Below are 27,092 nucleotides of genomic sequence, written 5' to 3' on the forward strand. Positions count from 1 at the left end.
GCTATAAATCTGCATATTTCTAAGTTATGTAATGATAATCTATCAAATGATACAAATATATATTCATGAACAAGTGACATAAACGAACCATACTTACATTACACGCAAAAACAAAAATTAACGTTTTGAAAACAAAAAAATATTTCCACCATTTGCTCGGATAGCTGCATTCTGATTGTTGCTTTTGATGGAATGAACATCTTCTAGTTGTCCAATACCTTCCACGATATCTTCTGGCCTTAAATCTTTTTCTGCACTGCTGAGCTAGTCAATATTAGCATCTAAACAATTTTTTGGCAAAACTTTTACGGGCTGCATTTTGCACCAATGCACCGTGTAAAAGTTCGCTCGTTAAACGTAACCTTTGGTCCAAAACTTGCAAACCAATTTATATACATGCTCTTCGAAGTATTTAGACCGCGTTAAACAATAAACTACTTTTAGCCTGAGACAGATATTAATTATTTCAATGGTGCTGCTTTCAAAGTTTTAATAAAAAAAAGTGAAAAGCTTTGGCGTTGTACAACGAGAGAATTGATTGTTATTAATGTAAAAGATTCATTATTAATACGACTTTGTGAACACTTTTCTACTGATCACTTGATATAATGGGTTAATAAAGATTTTAAAAAATAGTCAAAGTGGCGGTCAAATGGAAGTGACGCTCAAATAAGGAGGGTGGCGTTCTATTTTTCAACCATTCTCTCGTAGTGGCGGTCAAACAGAGGCGGCGTTTAAATAGAGGTGGCATTAGAGGCTTTACGGTATATGTCTATATATGTATACAGTAGACGCTTCTACATTGTTAACAATCTGTTCTGGGAATGTTTACATTATAGGGATCTTACGTGATATTTTACAGTAAAAACATGTAAATTGCCTAATCTAACCTGTCTAAGATCATCCCTAACTCACCCCTTTTGCGTTTTGAAAAAGGAAAAGACTAGACTTAACTTTTTAATTTAATAACTGTCACTTAAATGAATTATTGATTTGTATCGATAAATTTACTCTTTTTTGTCACTTTCACTCAGCTCATGGTCCATGATTGCGGCAATTTTACAATAAGTTACAAGTAATGAGTTACAAGTAGGTTACAAGTTCTCCTTGTAATGAGTTACAAGGAGAACGCACACCTTCAATGTCAATTTGCCTTGAGTTTCTTTTTTTATTTTAGACAGCAAGGTCTATTTTGAAAAAGAAAATAAAAATGTTTCATATGTCTAAAATAAAGCAAAAGATATTAAAAAAACAACTTCGCTATCATAAGAGCAGTGTCTATGTGTTCATCTGCCTATCCATCAAAAAGTTAAAGGTTATGATAAAAGCTAACTTTCAAAGATCCTCTAAGTCGTGACATTAGATCGGTAGACCGATACTAACACCTATATCGAATAACTGCGCAGCTACTTAGTATATGTACATTATGGAGACCTGATAAATTACCAAATTAGACCGCCAGGGTATTGGTACATGCATATTTATTAGGGAAAACTCTATAAATAGTTTTCTCTTTGAAGTGGGGCAAGAGGGAAAGCGATATTTTTAAGACTAACTTTGTGATCCATGTTATCCAAATCGAATCTGAGAAATTGCGCCGACTTCATTATTTACGTTATATGGAATTTTTTACGTAGTATGAAGCAAAAACTTTACATAAATTTTTCACATTACATTGAATTTACATTATAAGAGGTATACAACATCGAAGCATCTACTGTATATGTATACGCATAAATCTTTCACGTTACATTGAATTCATGTTATAGGTGGCATACGTCATAGGAGCCTCGACTGTATATGTATACGGATATGTGTACATATATTCACGTAGTTGGCAATCATGAAGAGATAAATATCTCCTCTACTCACTGGCAAGTGGCGCAAGTGAATTCCAAACCACCTTTAAAGTCTCCTTCCATACAGGGAAAACAAAAGACATGATGGCATGGCAACTCCCTAGGATCAGTCATGTAACCAAACTGCTCATAGCAATATCCACATCTGTAGTCTTCAGAAACTCCACAGGCAGCCATTTTGTGAATACTACAAGATCAGTGACAGGTAGAAATTTATAATATATACAACTCTTCACATTGACAGAAATATTCAATAATCAATGTTAATTAAAGGTTGACTTGCAACAAAATTCACATTACAGATATTTGATATGAAAAGATTCACCATGTCTAAAGGTAGGGCCACACGAGACAAAATTCTCACGAAATCGGCGAAATTTGGACGAAACGATTCGGACGAATTGACATTTGGACGAATTCGTTCATTGTTGGTTGCGCACGATGAGCGAATCCTGAATTGGACGAAACGTCAGAAATTCCTACGAATCGTTGTTTGATTGGTCGGTTGAAAAGGTTAGTTGAATGTTGAAGGTCGTTTTCTTTGGCGCATATCCAGAAAAAAACGGTTTAGTTGAAATGGAATCGGCTTCAATTTATCACCGCGTTCTGATTGGCTAGTTGAAAGTTAGTTTCGCACGAGTCCGTGGTGGGGAAACTCTGTGTGGCAGGTAAGAAATTTCGTACGAATGGAATTTCCCAGATTAGTTGAAATTACACGATACGTGTGGCCCTACCTTTACTCTGTTGTGTTGTAAGTGCAAAATACAGTCAAACATGGATAACTCAAACTTCACGGGACCGAGCAAAAATGTTCAAATTATCAGAACGTTCAAGTTATCAGAGCACTGCCACAAGTCCATGTATTTACTTATTTATTAGTAGATAAATGTACATATACAATCTATAATATAAATCAAAAGCACAAATGGCTTGTTTCAAATTAAATGCTTCTAATGTAAAGTTTTAAACTTTTTCATCAAAAAGTATAGAGATTTTTCTGTCACTTGAGATTGGTTTGTTTTTTGAGGTGAAGTTATTGCCAGGACGTTTTTTAGATTGACATTGGCAAAACTTGATCGTTGTTGAAATGCTCAAAAGAAAAGACATCTTTTTTTAGCGTTTTACCCATGATCAATTTTGCCGATTTTTCTTGAAGTTTATGCAAAGATTTTCTTACTTTATCTGGGATTCGTTAAGAGCAACACTCCGAGGCAGTTCAATTAAAAGTTTTACGAGGTTTACGGTACATTGTATATCACTCACGCTTTTTGAATGGATACTTATTGAATGTACACACGTATTCTGTGTTTAGGTCAAACGATGAATAGTTTTTTAGCTAAGACAACGTATACGTTTAACTACAACACTTTTTAAGACGTTGATTCAACACGGAATCAACGTCGGAAAACTATTCATCACGGGCTAGCCGGGTCACGCACTCAAGGATTTTCGCCACGCTAATACAGAACAAAAACAACATGCTGTTTTTGTTTTGTATGTGCGTGGCGAAAAATCCTTGCGCGCGTGACCTGGCTAGCCCGCGCTTTTCATCGTATAGAAGTATAAATCAAATTTCACCAAACCTTTAGAAAAGTCGTTGACAAAAATATTTTGCCGATAGTGGTAATAACGACGCTTATGAATTACGAAAAAATGAGGTTTACCTCTATGGCTTTGAATAAAGTCATTTTCTAAAGCGATAACAACCGTTTCGGTAGCCGTTGGGCAAAAAAACAGTTCGAATTAACAGTGTTGAGTTCGAGTTATCTATAGCAATTTATCATTACGTGGGAACGGACCAAAGAAACCGTTCGAAACAACCATGTGTTCGAGCTATCCGTGGGCGAGTTATCCATGTTTGACTGTTCGTGGAAATGTGAATACAAGCTCTTAAAAGCTCAAAAACGAACAGTTAATCGCAGCCACACGAGACCGCCGTAGTTTGGATTCTCTTTCCAAAACGGCTCAAATGTGACGTAGCTGTGGTAGATGGTTTCTGTTTACACTTTCATGCAACCTTATTCATCGAAATATTTTCAAATATACTTCACGCATTCAATAAAACCATGTCTATTGTTCTTACGCGTCTGTTTTATCGTCATTGCAATGCTGTTACTTTTAGCAGTGATATCTTATAACTTACCGTAAAAATTCGTTTAATCTTTAGCCTTAGCTTGAAGGAGTACATATCATTGTCTGATAATCATAACGAGCCTGTTGGTCACTTGTAATAATCGAAAAGTGCTGCAGAAATTGTTTGCGAAGTATTGGGTCACATGATCAGATTACGACTTGCCGATTAGACCAAACCGAAACAAAACTGTAAAGTAGCGAGCATCTATATTTGATACAGGGTCTTCGGTAAAACCCGAAGTGTTTGTCATAAACTAGTGCTACGATAAGTTTTATATTGAGCTTTTTATTGGCCTTTTAATTCACGTGAGAACATCACGTGACCAGACAATAAATAAATTTCATGACTACGTCAGAGAAATAAAGAGATTCCAATCTACGGCGGCTTTTCGTTTTTGAGCTTTTAAGAGCTTGTAATCACATTTCCACATATTTGGCACTTACAAGACAACGGAGTAAGACATGGTGAATCTGTTGATACCAAATAACTGTAATGTGAATTTTGTTGCAAGTCAACCTTTAAGGGAGGTATACCAGAGATGGAAAAAATCATGATTTTTTTAATTTAAATCAGATATTGTTGGTTTTAATCAGATTTTTTTGAAAACATCAATTACCAGCTTTTTTTCATAACGCTAACATAATATTATTTTATTTTGTTGCAGTGTGCTACATGAATACTTAGCAACAAGCAAAACAACTTTGCATCACTTTAATTTATGAAGCTGTTTTTATTTCAATTTTAACCAAGTTGTGCAGTTCATTTGTGCAGTGTTGTTCAGTAGACTATCAAGTACTATTTTTTGACATAGAAAAAATTAAAAAAGTCATCAAACATGATTTTTTGAGGATCATTGAAATCATGATTTAAATCAGTTGACTTTAATTGGCCAACCCTGAGGTATACCTTTCAGGAGCATCTACTGCACATTTAATTAGACCTCACTCTATAAACTTTTGATTTTCATTTGTTTACTAGCAATGGAGTAGCAAACACGTGACTGATAACAGGCAACGCTTCACACAAGGTTGAGAGTAGTCATTGCACAAACACTGTAGTAAATGAGCCATCCCAAACGTCATTTAAAATATGTCAAAGAACTCTGTTTATCACATCGAGTAATAAAACCTTTAACTTTGAATGCTGTTTTTATTCTGGATAGCAAAGATTGATTCAGATTTGATATAGTTCCAGAATATTCTGGAATAACTGGATCAACTTATACATGAGTAATGTCTAAAATAATACATTTCTTTGCCTTGAAATGCCTATCAACTTATACATTATATCTAGGTATAAATCAATATATAAGGTATACAGCAAAACCAGTTTTGACTTACAAAAGTTTTTACTTACGAAACAGCTTCTAGAACAAATTAATTTTGTAAAGGCTCCACTGTAATTGTTTATATGTAAATAAAAAGTTGAAAATCTAATCAGGCTTAGTCTAGAACTAACCAAAAACACGATGATTAAGCGATTACAAGTAAGGTTAAATTTAACTTACAGCAATACACTGTAGAGCAGTGGAGTTAATAAAAGAACTAAGATTTGTCTGCCCAATGTAATCAGTATTTTGCTCTCGAAGCCTGCTACCACGAACTGTTACAAACGCGCGAGCTATCGTTTGAAGGCTGTACTATAATGCAAGTAGGTAAATGTGTTGTTTGACACTTTGAACTACTTTAATAAGGAAGTAATAATTAATTACTACTATGCAACAATTAGACAAATTAAAAATGACAAGGACATTTTATGAAAAACAGAACGCATTTGGGGCGCTGGCTGCCTTTTACCGCGACATTTCAGTACGGAGAATGCTTTACGCCTCCCAAGGACAATGCAACAATTGTATGAAAAGTAGAGCCATTTGACTTGTTCTAAATCAGTGTAACGTTTATCATCGCAGATGTAATTGATTTTTTTTCAATATGTTGGCGTCCTTGTCCAGAACGTGAACTGGGCAAGGACGCCAACATACTAAAAAACGGTGATTATAATAACTTTATTCGATAGCCAAATTAATTTTTGCTAAACCACACTCGTTGTAGTCGATAAAGAGCGTAAACGCTAGCAGCAGCACAAAGCTAATATTAAAACCATCCTATTAAATAATTGGATCTTTACCAGTAATAGCGATGAGACAGAGACTCTTCGAAGATTAGAAGATTCACGATCGAAATGGGGAAAACCCTTTATCGTTGCCGTAGCTTTTGCTCCGTTAAAATAATTTGTACGATTTATGGTTCATATTATCGTCGGCAGTACAATGAGACTGCAAGCTACTATTAAGGCTACCTCGCCACGCCGTGAACTATACAAACACTGCATAGCAACAGATATATACAGTATTAATTAAACATACGTAAACTGTACGTACCTACGTAAGTTTGAATATTATGTGCAACGAAAAAAATGTATCAATCCATTTGTTCGGTGAATTGTGAAGTGGATTTAGGTTAATAGGTTAATTAAAAAGGGTTGTCTGACCCCTGACTTTTTCTTTTAAAGGGATCGCAACTCCTAACTTGTTGCTGCTTCAGTAAGAAAAAATACCACGTCCATTGGGTCCTGACAAACGGAAATGACCAGAGAGATGCAACTGTCCTGCTCATGCACTGTCATGCTTGCACAATCTGAGATGCTGGTGCAATCTGTGAGATTGTCAGCTTAGTTGCTTATTGGAGGTTATACTTGCTGGTGCACTGTGTTGCTGGTGCAATCTAAAAGATTAACAACCTAACTGTTGATTGAAGATGATACTTGCTGGTGCAATGTGTGTGCTGGTGCAATGCAGGTGAAGTCAAGCTAGTTGATGTTTGTATAAAGATCCAGTGAAGGCTGCATTATGTCTTGTATTGTGCACAAGAATGAACATATCCGTACAGGCAGGGTATTTATATCCATAAAGGGTGGGCCTTAGCAAGTTCAACCAGGTTAAAGAGAATATCTAGGTACATAAGAGTTTCGAATGAAAAACAGGCCTTGCTCTCAACGTATGATTAGATAATGGCTACACATATAATGACTACTCATACAAAAACAAGGAATAATTATGGATATGTATAATTGGTTATTTGTATCAGTCCACATCACTTGACCGTTTGAATTGGCCAAAAAGAGACAAACGCTTGGCAACACTTTCGGTTCGAAAGAGAACAACTTCAGACAAACAGGCAATGCGGCGGGCTGAAAGATTTTTGCAGATTTGCTAAAGCGCATATATACTGGGTGTGGATCTTGATGTAACACAATGTTGCCTGCTTTTTATTTAGATATGTATTATTTTGTTTTTAAACTTGATCCCAATGCTTTCTATTACTAAATAACATCGATACATGAGTTGAAAGGCAACAAAGCATATGCACACTTCCCGGCACTAAAATAATAAGTACATATAACCAGTGATGTAGTGCTAACCTTTTTTTAACCATAACTGTAAAGTTGAAATAATTGGATGTAGGCGACCAAGAGTCGCAACGCAACTCCACCGCCACGCAGTGACAGTTGGAACAGCTGGGGGCCTGGTTGGCGCTGTAAGGCACCCAGTGGGTCCAGGACAAAGCCCTCGTCGCCAAAGCCTACAGGGCTTTGAAATCATATATATGGTATGAGAAATGAGCACATCTGTAGTAATAAATAAGTTGAGAAAATAATAAAAATTTAGGAATATAGTGTTGCCAAGAGCCCTGGGAAAGACAAGCAACTACTGTGACATAGTCGACTATAATGACATTAGTGTACTTGAATAAATGAAATAGAGCTATAATATACTTTGAGAATTGGCAGTCTAAAAATTTTTAACTCCAACTATAGTTACACTTAAAAAACACACAAATTTTCTAACCATAACTAAGTTAGGGAAAGTTACGGTAGCACTACATCACTGCATATAACCTCCGCAGGTTGAGGAGTGAACCTCAATGAGGTTCACTGAGCCAATGAGGAAAACTTCCTCAGCCTACATGGTCAATCTATGGGTAGATTTATTCATAACACATTTATTACTTTTTTGGTATCTTTTCACTTGCTGACGTCAGCATTAATCTGGATACAAAAGTTTTTCATACACAGCAGAATTTCATATTGTATTAAGTTTGTACCAAATATTCACCTAAATGTAATAGTTATTATTTAGAAGAAGCTGCTAAAATTAATCTATCATCCGTCACCCAACAATTCTTCAGTTAATCAGTTTCCCCAGCTTTAAATCTTGCCAGTTGCCAGAAGCCAGATTGCTCATTTAGACAGCCAGTACTTTTTTTGCCTCCTTTTTTCAACTTTCTTCAACTACCTTGAAGCGATGCATTCTTGAGTCAATAACCTGCCCTGATTGATGGATTACTATACTAGGCCATTCTTGGTTCTACTATCGTATATTTGAACACTCTTTAGTAGATCTCTCTTAAGCCGCCTTATACGCTTCTTTTAGTTGCAGTGTGAAAATGAATACATACAATATTTACCCTATACATTTTAATAAATGTGTTTGATATTTGCTTTTTGGTATATTTATATAAATGCTTAAACCTGATTTTTATTATATAAAACTTCCACATTATGTCAATTGTTTGCGTCATTAGCTTTTTTAGAGTGGCCTGATGCTAAATAATCTATCGATTGTAGATAAATTACCTAGCGATGGACTTTCTCTATCCTATAGAAAATGACTAGATCAAGCTTTCTATTAGTTATCAGGTTATAAACTGGCAATTGAATATTTTCTTCTACTAATACCAAAAATGTACAAGCAGATATAATTCGAATTACAGCAGTAAAGTATACACATAGATTTTTTCATTTAAATAAATTAACTGCTCAGCTCCATGACTAGCTATGTTAATGCACATGTAGGTTCTCATTACACCTATTTTCTTCTGTCTCTCACAGTTATGTAATTTTCAATGAAATGAACTAAACAGACACATACAGATACAGAATGAACCTGCACTTCCAGCCATACAGAAACATAATAGCAAGAAATGCCCTACACCACTGTTTAATAAAACAGTCATTACTGTTCAACCCGATGTCTGTACATGTACTATTTTTCATTATTTTATGAAAAAGTACCCTTTGTTAATGTATCCATAAGAGTATATAAAAGATTTATAGTGCATGTTAAAATGAATAATATGGTCTATGATGGGGACATGGCAGCAATAACCTACATCTGCTGCTAAGTATTTATCTCAAAAATCTTTGAGATGCTGACTGCAGGTCTAATTGTCTCCCACTACAGGTTGTATGTGTGCCATCGATATTTGTGACGAGGTGGATTTGGTTAAGTATTTTAAGTTACTTTACGGGTGACTTGGCATCAGGGCAGGTCATTCTATCATTTTGAACAAACTATTTTTTATAAGCTTTCTGTGACACTGTATAGTCTAATTGCGGCAAGCTGCAGAATTAGTAAAATATGGATATATCTCAGGCACCCATGTCACAAAAAGCCTTTGTTCTTCATACTCAAATAAAATCTCAATAATCATGAGAGTGGGAATTGCAATTTAGCCTTATGAGTCTGCGTTATAATGCCATTAGATCCATATCATGGGTGTTAAAGAAATAAAGATAGTGAAATCATACTTACTATAAGTAAATCATAAATCACAGTAATGGGGTCTTTTCATCTCACACAAAGAGCAAACTTACATCTCTTGCAAGCCAATGTAAACTTTGACGGTTGAAAACATAAAAATTATTTCTTCTTCACAGGAGATAACTCTAAAACTTTGATAATCCAAAACAAAATTGTAGACTATATAGCCTAAAAGATGGCTAATCAAACCGTATTGAACACGTTGATGCAGAACCTAGTTTTATTATTGAAAATGAATATAATAAGCAATATATAAGAACATAATAATAAGCTAGATGCTTTTGTTAAAGCTTACCCTTACACTGTTAAATATCTGGGCTAGCGTGATCAGCATGATATGTAATATAAATCATGATATAAACTACATACATGCTATATATAGCCTGATATGTAATGACTAAATTTAGTGATTTCATACATTTTTGAAGCAGACTCTTGAACGTACATGTACTATTATTTTTTCACTTTTCTTTTTATAAATTGAAATGATTGCGTCGCCTAAGCGTCTGTACCCCTATGGTACAATTACCCATTTTTCCTATCTAGTCGTCATGCTACGTCACTGTGGTTACCCCACATGGTGTGTAGATAATTAGAACGCAGGGTCAAAACTGACACCACCAACACAAAAAAGTCTGAGTCATATTTGCACTTGCCACGCAGACTTTTGGCTTATGCATATATCTTGTGGTTTGCGCCAGCAAAAAGATATTTCTTCATCATGATTTGCGTAAAGAAAATAATTGATAGAAAATATAAATGGTATGGGAGCAGTCATCCAGCTTACAAAGCATTTGAAACAGCTTTGGGAATGTCGCCCTTCAGTCTTTTAATACTGTTGCACCTGCTGTGTGGCACAAGGTTTAAAGGTGGACATGTTTTGCCGATCAGCAGTGATGTGCATTGATTGACGATAACCTAAGCTGGCTATCTGTATATACTGTTCCCAATGGTAAATGCCACCTTTGAAAAAAAATACAACTTTGTTCTGGTTCTTTTGTTGTCAGATGCTCTCGTTTCTTATGGAAGGCTTGAATCAGAGGAAAACAGTTCCTCAGGCCAAGCCAGCACCTCACTACACTAACAAATAATTTATTACAGTAGATTTTACTCAAACCAAAACTTTAAACTATATAGCTTAGGGATAGTTCATATCTTACCTTTAGCTGTTTGATCAAAGTCTAGTTTTCTCCCTACTGGCTGAACAGCTTTTTAGCCAGATGATAATATACATTGCTGTGAAAGCTTGTAGTAGTGTGAACTCATAAAAGACAACTGCCATAACTACTGATTGTATTAGCTCAGCGGTAACCTTTAATTATTTTAATTCTGAATACGTAACATTGAACTGCTTTTATGACTATATACTACTTATGCATGACTAATATAGTGATCGTAGTTATCTCGACTAGTAAATAAATACTTGAGAAGTCAAAAAGTTTTCATGTAAAAAGCTACTCATCCTTTTTAATAGCCACCACTAGGGGTCACTTCACAGATGACCTACATACTCATAGGTAATCGTATTGTTGCATCTTGCCTGCTATTGCATAGTTGTAGAGCATAGCCTTCATTCTGGAAGAATTAAGAAATGCCTGAAAAAGTTGGTGCAGTGTGGAAGGTGAAAGAGAAATATTTTTTTGAAGCGGAAGTGGAACCATTTTGACAAAAGACTATTATTATTAGCCAATCCTTAAAGGTTGACTTGCAACAAAATTCACATTACAGTTATTGGGTATCAAAAGATTCATCATGTCTTACTCTGTTGTGTTGTAAGTGCCAAATATGTGGAAATGTGATTACAAGCTCTTAAAAGCTCAAAAACGAAAAGCCGCCATAGATTGGAATCTCTTTATTTCTCTGACGTAGTCATGAAATTTATTTATTGTCTTGTCACGTGATGTTCTCATGTGAATTGAAAGGCCAATAAAAAGCTCAATATAAAACTTATCGAAGCACTAGTTTATGACAAACACTTCGGGTTTTACTGAAGACCCCGTATCAAATATAGATGCTCGCTACTTTACAGTTTTGTTTCGGTTTGGTCTAATCGGCAAGTCGTAATCTGATCATGTGACCCAATACTTCGCAAATAATTTCTGCAGCACTTTTCGATTATCACAGGTGACCAACAGGCTCGTCATGATTATCAGACAATGATATGTACTCCTTCAAGCTAAGGCTAAAAAAATTTCACGAATTTTTACGGTAAGTTATAAGATATCACTGCTAAAAGTGACAGCATTACAATGACGATAAAACAGACGCGTAAGAACAATAGACATGGTTTTATTAAATGTGTGATGTATATTTGTGAAAATATTTCGATGAATAAAGTTGCATGAAAGGGTAAACAGAAACCATCTACCACAGCTACGTTACATTTGAGCCGTTTTGGAAAGAGAATCCAAACTACGGCGGTCTCGTGTGGCTGCGATTAACTGTTCGTTTTTGAGCTTTTAAGAGCTTGTAATCACATTTCCACATATTTTGCACCTTCAACACAACAGAGTAGTACATGGTGAATCTTTTCATATCAAATAACTGTAATGTGAATTTTGTTGCAAGTCAACCTTGACGAGAGGACTGGGTATGTAAGAGAGGACTGGGTGTGGCTATGATGATCATTGTTGCCGTTATTGCTTTTTATCGCCATTCTCAACGAGGGCTGCTGACTTTGCTGGTGTTTAATCAGGATTCTTGGAAGATATAATTTATATGCCTTTCTCAATGATGGGTGAGCTGAGCAATTTTTAGTCAGGCAGCTTGCTTAGGTGTTACTTTGCAGATGATTGGAGCCACTCAAAGGAACAAGGCTAATCAATGAATACATCGGAAAAATTTGATATGCCAAATTCATTAGCTTTTGCCAATAATGTGCCTATAAGGATTAGTTTGCCATTGGCCAATTTCAACTACAACTTGCTGGGATTTAGTTCAGGTTGGAAATTGTACACAAAGTCGGCATTGGAGACGTGGGTTAAAAGTTTGTCAAGCGATCTCATGTTGCTATAGCAAAGTTCCTTATTGGCTCTGAACTTTGTTAGTTCTTGTAAACAAAAGAGCTGATAACCTTGGCTCCCTGGAGCCTAAATATGTAATGTATTTTTGTTGGCAATCACATGGGTTGTTGACAGTCTAGTAAGAACTGCTAAAAGTACAAGTAATAAACTCACACGCACAAGTGTTAAGTTGCAAAAATTGTTTGCGACGAGAATATTCTGAGCTAAAATGGCAAACAACAAGAGCAATCACAAAGCAAAAAAGAAATTTTATGTTACCCAGATTAAAACTCCTGCACTGTAAAACTAAAAATACACGCTGCTTACCTGAGAAGCGTTACACTGTACAGGTATAAAACACACTATAATATCAACAAATGGACTGAATCTATACAAAAAGACTCTTGAAAGGCACAACGCTGTAGAATATATTATCTATCTGCCAGTACATACTAGCATTATCTTTTATTGATTATCTGGTGGTGGAAAATATGCATTATATAGCTGCTGCCTACCAATATTTTCTTTGTATTTATTCTATAATAGACCAGCAACATATGAATAATAATGGACGTGCACAATATTAAGAATATATTTACGTGATACAACTCTGTGTTGTATCATGTAAATAGAATTTGAGATTTATTAGGCTATCACTAAACTTGTAGTTAAGGTTGTCCTACCATACAAACCACACAAAACAGATCCTAATCATCATTTTCTTATAAGGACGAAAAGTGCATAAGACTCCAATAACCTTTTAAATTGGAGGTAACAAGTGTAGACATAACGAGTGCAATAGTGCTCTCTGTCGACATAGAACCTAGTTCTAGCGGCTAGCATGTTTTTTCGTTAGCAAATTGATCTCATATTTTGTTGGCATATTATACATAGCTTTTTTTCTAGTTAGAATTTCTGTTACCAGATTTTTATTTTAGTCTATTGCATAGATGACATAAAACATCAGTTTTAAAATATGAATTTGCAAACATTATGTTATGGCGACAGTCTAATGCAGATACTGATACAGAATTTCTTAGTTTCAGAACTCAGCACTATCTATGGTTAGCTGAGTATGAAACACAAACTTAACAACAAATGTTTTTCCTGATACCGTAATTTAGCCTTGGATCTTATGAGAAATATTTAAATAATTTACTCTGTTTAGATAAGTATAACAGTCCTTAGTTATTTGGGGTAAACATCTACACGTAATCCCTCTCTACCATTTGTGGTTACACTTGAATGGACAGAACACTCTCAGTCCTACAGAATGTGGACGTTATTTAGTACCTTCATTACCTATTACCTGTCTCTTTGACTCAAGAGCCTCTATAAACTATACTTTAGTATGAGGGTTTAGCTGCAGTAAAATAAACAACACCAGATTGCCGAATATTATCAAAGGGCTGCTTATGAAATGGTATGGTATCTTTAAGTATTTATATACTGAGCTGCCTAATGGTTTCAATAGACATAACCTGCTGATCAGCAAATGGCAATATTCTTTTAGATGTTGCCACAAATCTTTATATCAAACATGTTTCTGGAAGTTTTAGGCTATGCTTAGATTTGGAGAATATTCAAGGGAGCCTAACAATCCATGTAGTTGAAATGCAAACAAATCGTGAGCACTTTTCACAAACAACTTTACATGAATTTCTGCTAAGTTAGCAAGGATATCGTAAAAAGATAGTTTTATTATAACTTTTCACCATGTATTTACTCAACGATGTTTGTATCGAGTCAAACCACTCAAGATTTTACTCAGCTTCTAAAACTTTAGACCTGTTGTTCCACATATAGGTTAGCCTTCTCCTTTGTGACTATAATATCGGCGTAAGGTTTCCTGTTTGAGGTGAATACTTCGTTTATGGGGATAATAAATTTGCCAAAATGGCTGCTGTAGTAATACATTTGTAACAGCCAACACAAGTTAACAAATGAAACATTTTGGAGATGTTTCTTGTTTCTTTTCAAGTAATCTGAAAAGATAATGTGCAAACATAAGGACACTAATTATATGCCAATAAACTCACGGTAGCTGATTCTGATCTTACTACTATTGGTCTTGCTGCCATTGCAATGAAAGATATTTGCAAGTGTGTTTTCTAATAAAATATAATAGTATTAATAAAGATATTTGAACTTAAAATAAAATATGAAGCTACTTTCAAATGAGTGTGTGTGTGGTTGCGCAATTGTGGTAGTCTGAGAAAATGGTATGAATTGTCATAGGTTTTGACTGATTTCATGCAAACCTCACACGCATATGCTCTACTTTTCACCACTTTGCAAAAAAACATTTGATTTTAAGACTCTGTCTAGCTCCTGAGAACCTGTCACTTAAAAACCTATCTGTGGGCTACCTGTGTTGAAAATGAAAAGTAACTGTGAATATTGCTGGGCTTAATCCTAGTAATGCCTAAAAGCATCCTTGTACCAATCAAACTAATAAACATTGTTTTAAAAACATCTACTCTCTATGCAAGTTTTATGATAGAATATCGCATATATAAACATAAAGGACAATGCTTATTATTGCTCAAGTTTTAGGCCTCTGATATTATTCACTGAGTAGGTGCGGCCAGGCTTGTACAGCTTGTGCAAGCCTACAGGCAATTGAAGCCTACACAGCTTATATAGCAACCAATAGATAAATTGTTTGCTAGTACCACTTGTGTTATTTGTAATTAGCTGATCCATGCTAAGAACTAGTCTTTAAGTCACTCTAAATCTTTTTAATTATTATAAATTTAATAATCAGTTTATCGATATTTTAAACTATAGAAAAAATCAAACAACAACACAAGCAGCCATTTTATTTTCTGTTCTTAGCAAGAAACCCAAACACTCTTTTGGACCTTTGTAACCTTCATATAATTCATAATAAACATTTATCTGTCAATGGATTAAGCATTAATCCTTGAATATAGGCCACAAAGCAGAGAATCATTAAATTGTATGCGTATTTATCCTTATAAGTGTGCCTCGCTGCTCTTCATCTGACAAGAGCTATGTCAATACTTATATAGAGCTGTAACAAGCAGTAAAAGCAATTATAAATGTCATCAGCAGTGAAAACAGAAACATGATTGGCAATAAGATAACAATATAAAAAGACGAAATTGAAGGATTTTATATAGAGGTCTTTTTTCCAATAATCGTAAGCTAAGAAGTTGTATTAACAGTAAAGGGTCACCTGCCTGAAACTGCCCTGGTTCTTATATACAAGTTTTGCTGGAGCACTTCTAGCTCCTGGCAACATACATATCATCGCAAACATTATAAAATTCCTGATAAGCAAGTGCTCAGTGTTGAGTCCTAATTAGGGGAATTTTTTTATACTTTTAGCAAGAAAGAGTGAGACTGCCAAAAACTAGAGCGCAACGGGATGCTGAGGCTGGCTACATCTCTATGATTGGTGATCCTTCAGTTGGGTGAGTTTAAAAGATTTTGAAATCAACATGACAGGATTAATTCTAGAGTTCTTGTTCCTATCACTTATAAAAAAGGATGATAATTGGTATACACGCACCAAAACAATTTTGGCAAAGAATACATTGTCTGCATCTTGAATGCCTTCTCTTTTGCTAAACTCCATCTTTTTGGAAGTTCTAAAATTTTCCAGTAGGAACAGTGTTAAAGGTTGACTTGCAACAAAATTCACAATACAGTTATTTGGTATCAAAAGATTCATCATGTCTTTCTTTTAGACGATTAGACCAAGCCGAAACAAAACTGTAAAGTAATGAGCATCTATATTTGATACGGGCTTTTCGATAAAACTCGAAGTGTTTGTCCTAAAATAGTGCTAAGAGAAGTTTTACATTGAGCCTTTTATTGGCCTTTCAATTTATGTGAGAACATCTCATGTCAAAACAATAACCCAATGGATTGACTATGTCAGAAAGATAAACTAATTCTAGTCTATGGCAGTTTTGTGGTGGCGATTACCTGTTTGTTTTTCAGCTTTCAAGAGCTTGCAATCAAATTTCCACATATTTTCAACCTACAACCCAGCCGAGTAAGACATGGTGAATTTTTTGGAACCAAATAACTGTAATGTGTGCATGAAAACATTCTGATGCTTATATGGCTCTAGAATAAAAAATGTGAGAATTTTGCATCAAAGACAATAAAACTTTGTACGAATTTACTATTTAACCAGACCAAACCAGTTTATCTGACTAAAAACAAACTCTTTCCAGAAAGTTTATGTTTTAGTTTCCATTAACTATACATTTTGGACTAATGTAATTTAGACATTGTGCTCAAATAGAGTGCAATTTTAATTTATGTAACGTAAATTAATGTTTCAGGGATTTTGAGTATTTGGATAATTTTAAAAAGTAGTATGTAAAGAATTTGGGTAGGTTTTATCAATGTGGGTTGCTTCTGAAGACCCCCTTCTCCCGTGTCATATTGAGACTACTACAAAATAATTTGGACTTAACCATAGGTTGCAACAAAATGTGGAAAAGCAAGTGTTATAAATGATAAAGCTGATAACAACTTTTTTCTGTTTCTTGTAAAGCTGACAAAAGTTGCTCAGAGGGCTCGTCTTAGCTATAGCCTAAAATGTTAACAAATGAAAACTTTTCCTTATAAGTTATGGCAAACTAAAAACTCTTCTATTGGTAAAGTTAATTTATGTGTCCTGTTTTGGCAACATTTATAAATCTATAAAAAAAGGTTGTAGTTTTGTTTGTAAATTGGTTGATCAAAAGAGACATCTCAGTTAAAAGCCACTCCCTGCCTAGCATCAACCCTTAAATAGAATAGAATACTACAACCGACATAGATTGGCTTAAAAAACCAAAGCAAATAGTAAAATAGTTTCTAGTGATGCATTCATTTTAAAAGATCAGAAGGATACTCAACAAATATAAACGTAAGACTGTCAAAACATTTAAAAAACTACATTGGTTTCATCAGAAACAGAAGAGAGCAAAATACTTGTATAACAACAAACAATTGAAAAATCTCTGCTTGCTTTCTAAAATGGGACAGTAGGCTACCGCGATTGCCAGCAGGGAAATCCCCTAATAGTTGATCCTTAATCTCTTGATAAATGTGTGACGCAAGATTAAGAGCGCTTATCGCTACTCTGCCCTTTCCCGACTACTAGCTTGCGAAGTAGATTTGTGTGCAGAGTAGGTATTGTGTGCATTTTACTTGGCATTTCGTTCTGGCACTACGGGTTGCTAATATTACGCAATTCTTTGTTTGATAGAGAGAAAGGTAAGTGTCATTTATTAGCCTCGCATTTCTTTATAGCAAGAGTTTCTAGACATGATAGTCCAAAGTTCCTTATACAGTTTCATTTGGCCAACACTGCAACTAATAAGCAATTAAGAGAACATCTCAATTTGTTCACAGATTAAAAGTATGTGGTTTTTGGTAGTTCCTGTGAACATAGGCTTCTGTGAGAGCAGCCAGTACTGGTGAATGCTTAAAACTGTCATTAGAAATCTTTATTTATCTTTTCTTCAAATTGTGACAAATTGCTTCTTAAAACACATTCAATTTAGCCTTATTTGCAACTTAAAACTAATGTTATTTGTCTTGACAACAATGTTTGAGTCTGCAAGCTAAATAAAATAATGGCATCATAGCAACAAACAAGTGAAAAATGTTTTTGCTTGCTCTCTAAAATAGAGACAGTTCCTTGATTGCCAGCAGGGAAATCCCCTAATAGTTGATACTTAATCTCTTGATACATGTGTGGCGCAAGATTAAGAGCGCTTACCGCTACTCTGCCCTCTCCTTACTACTAGCTTGTGAAGTAGATTGTGCATAGCTCCTGCAGCTGACTGTAGGTATTGTGCACATTTTACTTGGTATTTCTTTCTAGCACTAGAGTTGCAAATATTGCTTACTTCTTGGGTTCATAGAGAGAAAGCTAAGTGAAATTTATCAGCCTCATATCTATTTATTGCAAAAGTTTCTAGACATGATAGTCCAATGTTCTTTATACAGTTCAAAAAATAGGAGAGATACAGTTATGCAGCAACCTAAGAAGTGACCTTCTAACTCTGCTTGTGATTTAAAACACTTTCAGATAGTTTTTCTATTCTACTAGAAAAACTGTTTGATCTCTAAACCAGCATACCATTGAAAGCATAGATTATACTAAAACCTTTTGTCTTAAAGAATAGAGAAAGCATAATATTATTATGCTTTATTATTCATCTTGAGGTGTTGACTGATGTTTTAAAAAAAGAATCAAGGAGATTGACCAACCAGAAGCTGAGATATGGCCAGCCAAACACAGGTCTACCAAAAAACAAAAGTGTTTTGGTAATCATCAATATATGACGTATGAAATCGACTTGTGTGCCATTGGTCAATTAAGCCAACTAATGCGCTCTCTTATAACAATCACGGCGTTTTAATTGGTTTAATCCCTGGGAGTATAGAACAATCAAATTGGGCCTAACAATCATCGCTCCTAGAATTCCGAACCAGTCCCTCTGACGTGTAGATTAGTTTTAGCATAAAATAATTACACGCATCTATTATTTCGCAACATTTCGCTATCTTGCTAGTTCAGCTCAGTTTTGTTGTTCTCCTACTTAGCTTCCCTATTCAGACTCATCTTTAGCGTTGTTCAGATTTTTTTAATTATAGCTAATAAATGGAATCAATTAAATCAATCATCAATCTCGGTTATCATTTGGAATTTTCTACAAATTATATTAGTTACATCATTTGTTCTATACGCAGTTATATTATTATTTTGTATAATATGCATTATGAATATTATATAAATCATAAAAAATAATCATAGATAAGATAATAGATCAATAGAAAAATCAAAGCAAAAGTTATCGTTTTCTTTTCTTATAGCAAGAGCAGCACGGTCAAGTTAGTCTTTTTAAGATTATTGCTGTAGTGAACTTCCAGTCTGTTAATAGTGACGATAATCATGAAAATCAACTGAATGCTGCAGTAGATACACAGTAGAAGAATGCTGCAGTAGATACACAGTAGAAAAATGATGAAGGAACAAAAAGTCCCATTCCTATTTCTTATTCTAACAAACTGCAACTCGCGGATATCGCATATAGACTATACACGCGCCGTTCGTTGAACAGATGATCTTCGGAGCAAATCCGTGGAGATCGAGTTAAAGTTTGAAGCACAATAGTCAACATCTGCTCTTCTGCTTTGAAAAATCATGGCGAGGGGTTGTGGGCAAATGCCTTTACCACACAATGTTTGGTTGATTTTTCTGAGAACCCAGAGCTAGTATGTAAATTATTTACTATCGCGAGAAGCGTTTCACATCTCGTAGCCGAAACAATCATTATACATAACGGCGGTAAGGGTGCGCAACTCCGGCACATGACCATTAAGTCGATTTTATACGTCACAGTTTTCGGGATTTTTGAAGGGTTTTCCTCTGATTCTTTATTAGGTAGACCTGTGTTTGGCTGGCTATATCTCAGCTTCTAGTGGGTCAATCTCCTTGATTCTTTTTTTAGAACATTAGTCAACACCTCAAGATAACTAATAAAGCATAATAATATTATGCTTTCTCTATTCTTTAAAACAAAAGCTTAGATAACTTGGAGTTTGATTACACCATCAAAACTTTTGTCCGGTAAGGGTTGGATTATGACCTTTAAAAGAGGGGTTTATTCCAATAGCTGTAGATTTTGACATGGCCATAAATTCTAAGAAGAAAATTCAATATATATAGTAAACATATTTTTATGCTTGAACTTGTTGTGTTATGCTTCAATAGCAACCTCCTCACTATTTCTTGACTTCACATTTATGTTTAACACCCTATTTGTTTGCGAGTGATATTGTCTCATTACACAGTGATTATTATGAGGTCAGCTAGTTAACTTATCTTTTGAAAGTTCTTGTTTACAATTTTACTGGGAGACACACTATTTAGTGCTGTTCAAATTTAGGCTCACTGCTGCATTTTGGTTTCATCATTGCTATGAATTGATATGTAGCCTCTGCTGACGCCCAAACAAATTTTAGCGGTTTTAGACTTATAGATTCGGCTTATTAAACAAGTTGGTTGTTTTCACTTCATGCATTGAACTCTCTCAGTAGTTTTAACAATGTTTCAAACATACAGTTTTGTATGACAACTTTAATCTAATGTATGATGTTCTCCTTGAACTCTGCAGACCAACTAATGGAGATTTTGATAATGCGGGATTTACAAGCTACCAGAGTTCACTTCATCAGTCTAACAATTCTTTAGAGGTAATTATTTCAAATTATCATTTGTGTCAGATATTTAGCTTAACAAGAAACTGCTCACATGTAACTAATCTAAAAATCATATAATGTGAAGGTAAACAACTCTTATGACATAAGCAACTGTTTTTAAACTGCTGGCCACAAAACTAATATAATTTAGTTATAGAATTATTAAAAGCCTCTCTGAGTGCAACATATGCTGTTGCTGTGTCAAACTTGTCAAGGCATCTACTGTTGTTTCTGCATTTAATTTTGATAATTTAGAAATAATTATAATGAAGATTTGAAAGGGTTTGCCAAATAAGGTTGACTCATTTAGTCTCAATACAATGAGGCAGAAGGCGAGAAGTGTAGAGAAGACCATAAAAGTTGTCATTCCCCATACCGGCCCTGGTGAAACGCTCACCACGTATCTATACGAAATGAACACCTTGACTTCCCCGAGTACCAATATTGATCACAAGCATTACATCCTATTCAACTTTATCAAGCAAACCACAGGAAAAAACAGTTTTAAGAAATATTGAACAAGTGAAAGTTAGAAAAAATTGCTATCTCCAAAGATATCAAGGTTAATATGTATTAATAATTGTATCTAACAACTTTCATCTCCTGTTGCATGAGAACAGCTATTTTTAAAAGTCTTTGTATCAGTATTGCAGCTTTATGATGTGATTGTCGACAATACAGACTTATGTGATAACATCTGAGTAGTGTTTAACAAGTAGCTGATAGGATAATAGTAGATGAGTCTTTCACCATTTTGTTTTACTGTGAAAGGTTGCTGCTGGAGTCTCACAACCAATATGGGGACCAGAATTTATACCATTCTAAAGACTAAAATGTTCATGTGCTGGCTAGAAATCTACTATTCAAGTTTCTAGCTATCAAAAGGCTAACACTGCACTGAAAGTATGATAGCTGCAACATCTAAAACTCTCTTTTAACCCTACATTATATGATATGACATAGATGTAGCAACAGTTTTGTAGAGTTGCCCTATCATAAATAAAATTGTGGAAAACCTTTATTTGGTCCAAAAAGAGTAATCCTTTTGCTACACAATGATACTAAATTAGGTCAATTTACATCAAGTCATTTGACCTGGTAGGCATTTTAATTTGGCTCACTCCTACTTTGAGTAAACTTCTTAAGCACACCAAAGCTATCAAGCTGGAAATATTCTAACATGACAATATACCACAAAATGAAAAGACTTAATTAACCAAAAAAACCCCAATTCTTTTTGTTTTCATGTGATAAAATCGAGGTGCGAAATGGTGTGAAATGAAGTAATACATTAAAGAGCCTGTCTGGGGCTTATGTGGTCTGGGTATTGTGAGGTTAATTTTATTCCTTCACTATTCCTTCATTACCTGTTTCTAACATTTAACTTTAAAAAAACTAAGTTTTCGAGAAGAAATACTGTTTAGTATATACCTAGTATCACCTGATGTATGAGAAGTACATAGTTGCTTGCTAATTGAATCTTGCCTCTACCTGGCAGCCTCTAAAAATTCTGATGTCATGATGCATGCTACAGTTGACAGGCCCAATTGCTCCTCAGAATGTGCGCACAGATGTACCTGCACATGCGGTTATTCAACCTAGATCGAGGTCACACTCTCCGACAGCCCCGGCAAGGGCCCCTGCTAGGGTCCCACCAAAAGCCCCACCAAGGGCCTCACAAGGATCTGCATCACAAAGTATGCTCATAGCTGGTTTCTAATCACAACTCTTGGCAGTAGTGGTGACAATCACACTAGTAAAGTGAAAGATTAGGACATCTAAAAGTCTGAAATTTAAAACACATTGAACATTTTTATAAAATTTGTTTTTTAACTAGACTGCAGATGGATACATTAAAATGGTACTTAAAGTTTACCAGTCATTCATTGTGCTGTTCATTGTGCCATATATTGATCCTTTGAAAGATGATTATTTGTGTAAGGACTCGAAATATGAAATATCATTGTTGCACTCTGCATAATGCTGTATATCATGTTTATGTGAACGCTAAAGCTTTGTCATAACTTAATTTACAGTAAAACATTAAACATTTTTAACTCATTGCTTTCCACTCTTTATGACCAAGTAGTTAGTTCTTCCAATTAATATGTAATGACAAATGTTTAACAAGAGAACAGAGTGGTGAAATGTTTTGAAGCAAATTACTTGCTATAGGAATTCACAGAATGATGTGTTTTGCGTACAACTGCAACCTTAAGTACCTTCAGAATCTTGTTGGGTTTTCAGAATCCTTCGGGATTCAGAAGTCATATTATATACTAAAATAGAGATGAAAAAATAAAAAATCCCATCTATAAATAAAAATGGCAGGTAGAGGAAATAAAATGAAAACTATCAAATTATATTTATTTATATTTATTATAATTATATTTGATATAACCATGCTATTTGATTCATACTTTGAGCTCTGCATTTAAATATCTTGGTTATCTTAACAGCATTCTAGCAAACCGAGGATAAAACAACTACTGCAAATGCTAAATGTATACGCAAATCACATTCTTTTTATTTTTAAAACTCTCCTCAATCCCAACAAAGTTTTTAAAAATATTTTCCAAGTTTTACAAGATGTATAGAAATATTGATGATTTATTTACCTTAAACATGCTACTTCAACAGAACGTCACAAGGAAGTTCTTTATTAAACTTATATATTCATTATATGTATAATTATGATAGCATGTTTAAAAAGACAAAAACCAAATACAAGCATGGCTTCACAAAAACATTATCTGCCAACTAAAGATATCATCTGATTCTGCCCATTCAATGTTTGTTTGCTTCCTTTGAATGTGCAAAGCAAAGCGAGTCTTTTCAGTTTGTGATTCCCTCAAGTTTGGACAAGGTATTTTGTCTACTGAAAAAAAAACTCTGTTAGTTTGCTTTTGTTCTTTGATAAAATTGATATTTTCATAAGTACTCAGTAGTTGATAGTCAAATATAGGTGTGGTTGACAACAAAATCAATTTTTACCAAAACATAGTCGAAAAATGATGTCCAACAATTTCATCTTATTTTGTCTATTTTAATAGTTATATGTTGATGGTTTATTAACTCTACACATTGTTTTTCTAAAACTATTGCAACAAAAGAATTCTTGTTTTGCTAAAATTGCTTCAAATTACTCAGTATGTTGGAATTGCAGATGTTGTTATAGAGAAGAAGAAATTCATCGTGGTTATCATCATTATCATCTGTCTGTTTGTCATATTCATTGTTGGAGGACTTACCTTCATGGGAAAGTATTTATCAGGTTAGTCTAAATACAAACTACATGTGCACACCTACCAAAGTCGGTCAGAGATGTAATGTTATTGATCTTGCTTATGATGCATGTATAGACCTTTTTATTAAATCATGTTCTATTAGGTATTAAAAGTTGTTCAGTATTTCTGACTAAAGCGTAACTGTATAATTTAAATTGCAAATCTATAGTCGTTTAGTTATCTTAATTGTGTTTCAGATACAAGCGTGATAAGAAAACCTTTTGGTTTTTTTAAAGAAGATCCAGTACACTTGTGAGAAACTAAACATAAAACTGTGATAATACATGTGGGTATATTTGATGACAGCAACTATAAATATATGGCTATAGAGCCATTTATCATTATGGTACAGATTAAACGCATCGCTGGCAGTGCCAAGTGAGACAAATAAAATGGGTGGAACTCTTTTGAAACTATCTAGCCATCTGGCGTATGTCAGAATAGTTTAACCATTAGTGGACTAATTCATGCTATTGCAGCTGTACTTATAAGGCTGTTGTATTAATACCAGCAAACCAGTTTAAATTTGTATTTGCTTTCCAAGAACTAAATTCCTGATAGCTTAGAGCAAATAATAAAAATACAATATTACAATAGAAAACAAGCAAAAGGATATTAACCCATAATTCAATATCTGTAGAACAAGAGATGCAGCATTACATCCCTCTCACTGCTAGCGTAAACTTTAATAGTGGCCAGCGCCTTATCCTATCTTACTAAATAGTGCAGCTGCCAGCAGTCCAACAGTTAGCATTTTCAAGCGCTTTTATAACAAGTGTAATTGCTTGTGATAGTATGGGCATTCTGTGTGAGGCTCATGTCATATTATCAGCTAAATTCTATTAGCAATGCATAAAAATATTTCCTAGCAGACAGTTGCTGATTTATTGTAGGATTGATTGAAAGTTTATAGAATCTACTTATTTCAACTTTATGGGGATCGTGAAAAACATTGTTTTTTTTCAAAGTAAGAACAAAATCTGAGTTGCTTCAACCTGAAATGTGTTTTGATTGCATTCTTTTTTTACTCGCAGGAAAAAGAGACTTTTCAGAGAATCTAGAAACTTCTACTACCACCAAATTTGTTTACACTGAAGACGATGATTGGACAAGTACAACCTCTGTTGTCGCAACAGCTGAAAGCACTCACCATGACTCCTTTGTATCCTCAACACCTTTTTCCAATGACAGTGCAGCAATTGGTGACCTTCAAGCTTGCCAGACCGCAACAAATCTAACTCGTAGCTGGAGGATGGATCACAATGGATCAGACATAAGACCAGGATTTGGGCCACATGCTAATGACGGATATGCCTGTGACTTCCATGAAAACTTGAAATGGTTCAGGTTTACAGGAGAAGCAGGTAAATCAATCAAACTTGAAAATATACTCTATAGTATAATTAGTTATTATAATTTATCATTATGAAGCCATTTCGATAGTTTCCTTTCATGTAGTTTTGCTCCTGATTAGCTCTTCTCTATTCATATATGTAACTTCAATTAGACAGAAGTTTTTTAATTTCCATAACAAGTAAGGTTTTTTCAGTGAAGGCAAAGCGGTTCATCAGAAGATATGCAAAGGAAAACTGTATGTATGTTATTTGGCATCAGTCACATATTTAAATACTTCAGTTTGATAAACGTCCTTGATATACGATTAAGCCTCATCAGTGCAGCTCAGAGCTCAGGCAAGGGACACAAATCCCATTACCAATGAGAGTTGACTTCCTGCCATAAAACAACTAAGTTGCCTCATAGATATATATATAAAAATATATATATATATATATATATATTATTTGACATCAGTCACATATTTAAATGCTTCAGTGGGATATAAGTCCTTGTGAAAAGCCTGCAGACATTACAGAATTAAGTTGAGTTGATGCAGTGAAAACCTGTCAATGAATTTTTGTCTTTTAGTATTTTATAATTCAACATAAAATAAGTTCCTTTCCTTTACAAGTAGAATAATGTATTCTATTGCGACAAGCAGCAATAAAATGAAGCAGCTATAAACCGTTCTGCTTATGCAGAGTTGCATCAAGCAGCAAACAGCAAATACATTATGAACTGTCCTTGCATTTCAAAGGCAATCGTCTCCTAAACACCTGTCCACCATTGAGAAGTTGTGGAGGATTCTACTCCTTTTGGACTGATTCAAAGATGCCTCAACAGGTTGGAGCTGTATCTCCTATATTTGTATATTCAAGACACGCGGAGGAGCCTGAAGGGGACTGCAAAGAGATCGCTATAGATGCAGTTGTAGTAAGATGTTCATGGGACACTGATCATGATTATATATACAATATTATTGGTAAAAAATATGAACAATGCGTAGCAACACTTTGTGGCATGAGGTGAGTCAGAGGGCTAAACAATCTCCAGAATCAAATTGTATAGTACATGTGTTAGCCTCATTTTTGCACACAACATGCTTTCTAGGTCTACCAGAAACGGTTACTTTACTTTCTTGTAACATCCATAACAGTGCAGTAGGTGTAACAGTTTCAACTGAAAAGGATAAAAACAACACAAATGATGATGAGGTAATATGACTAAACATACCTTTGTCTTAATACTAATTGATGTTTTTGTGTTCCTTTTTTCTATTTATAATGGTTGTACCAAGAATTATTACAAAAGAAAATTATTTTATCAGGCTTCCACAATGCAAACACTCTAGAGAAGAACTTCACTTAAACATCTGCATGACCTTTTGTCAGTAAATCTTTGTTTATGCAATGTAAAAGCTTTAAAACAATGATTGCTATTTATTTTCGCATATGCTCACATGAATGAACACATGTAACAGAGGGTATAGGACTTTATGTACTTATAAGTTCAGTGCAAACATGAATGCACACATGTAACAGAGAGTATATGACCTTATGTACTTATAAGTTTAGTGTGAACATAAATGAACAACTGTAACAGAGGGTATATGACCTTATGTACTTATAA

General features: G+C 34.6%; 1 protein-coding gene across 2 annotated transcripts; it reads left to right on the forward strand.

Moving 5' to 3' along the window:
* The first annotated feature begins 13,905 nt into the window (after positions 1 to 13,905).
* LOC137410536 (uncharacterized) lies at positions 13,906 to 26,885 on the forward strand. Of its 2 annotated transcripts, none has more exons than XM_068095967.1 (7): positions 13,906 to 14,020; positions 15,952 to 16,037; positions 20,754 to 20,832; positions 22,373 to 22,535; positions 24,005 to 24,112; positions 25,160 to 25,489; positions 26,221 to 26,885. In XM_068095967.1, exons 1-7 carry the CDS (start codon positions 14,018 to 14,020, stop codon positions 26,490 to 26,492), a joined length of 1,041 nt encoding a protein of 346 aa, XP_067952068.1. In that variant the 5' UTR covers positions 13,906 to 14,017; the 3' UTR covers positions 26,493 to 26,885. The 2 variants fall into 2 exon arrangements, with proteins under 2 accessions (XP_067952068.1, XP_067952069.1); XM_068095968.1 differs by having other exon boundaries at positions 24,017 to 24,112.
* Positions 26,886 to 27,092: the final 207 nt, after the last annotated feature.

Source organism: Watersipora subatra, chromosome 1, assembly GCF_963576615.1.
Source record: "Watersipora subatra chromosome 1, tzWatSuba1.1, whole genome shotgun sequence".
Taxonomy (NCBI): domain Eukaryota; kingdom Metazoa; phylum Bryozoa; class Gymnolaemata; order Cheilostomatida; family Watersiporidae; genus Watersipora; species Watersipora subatra.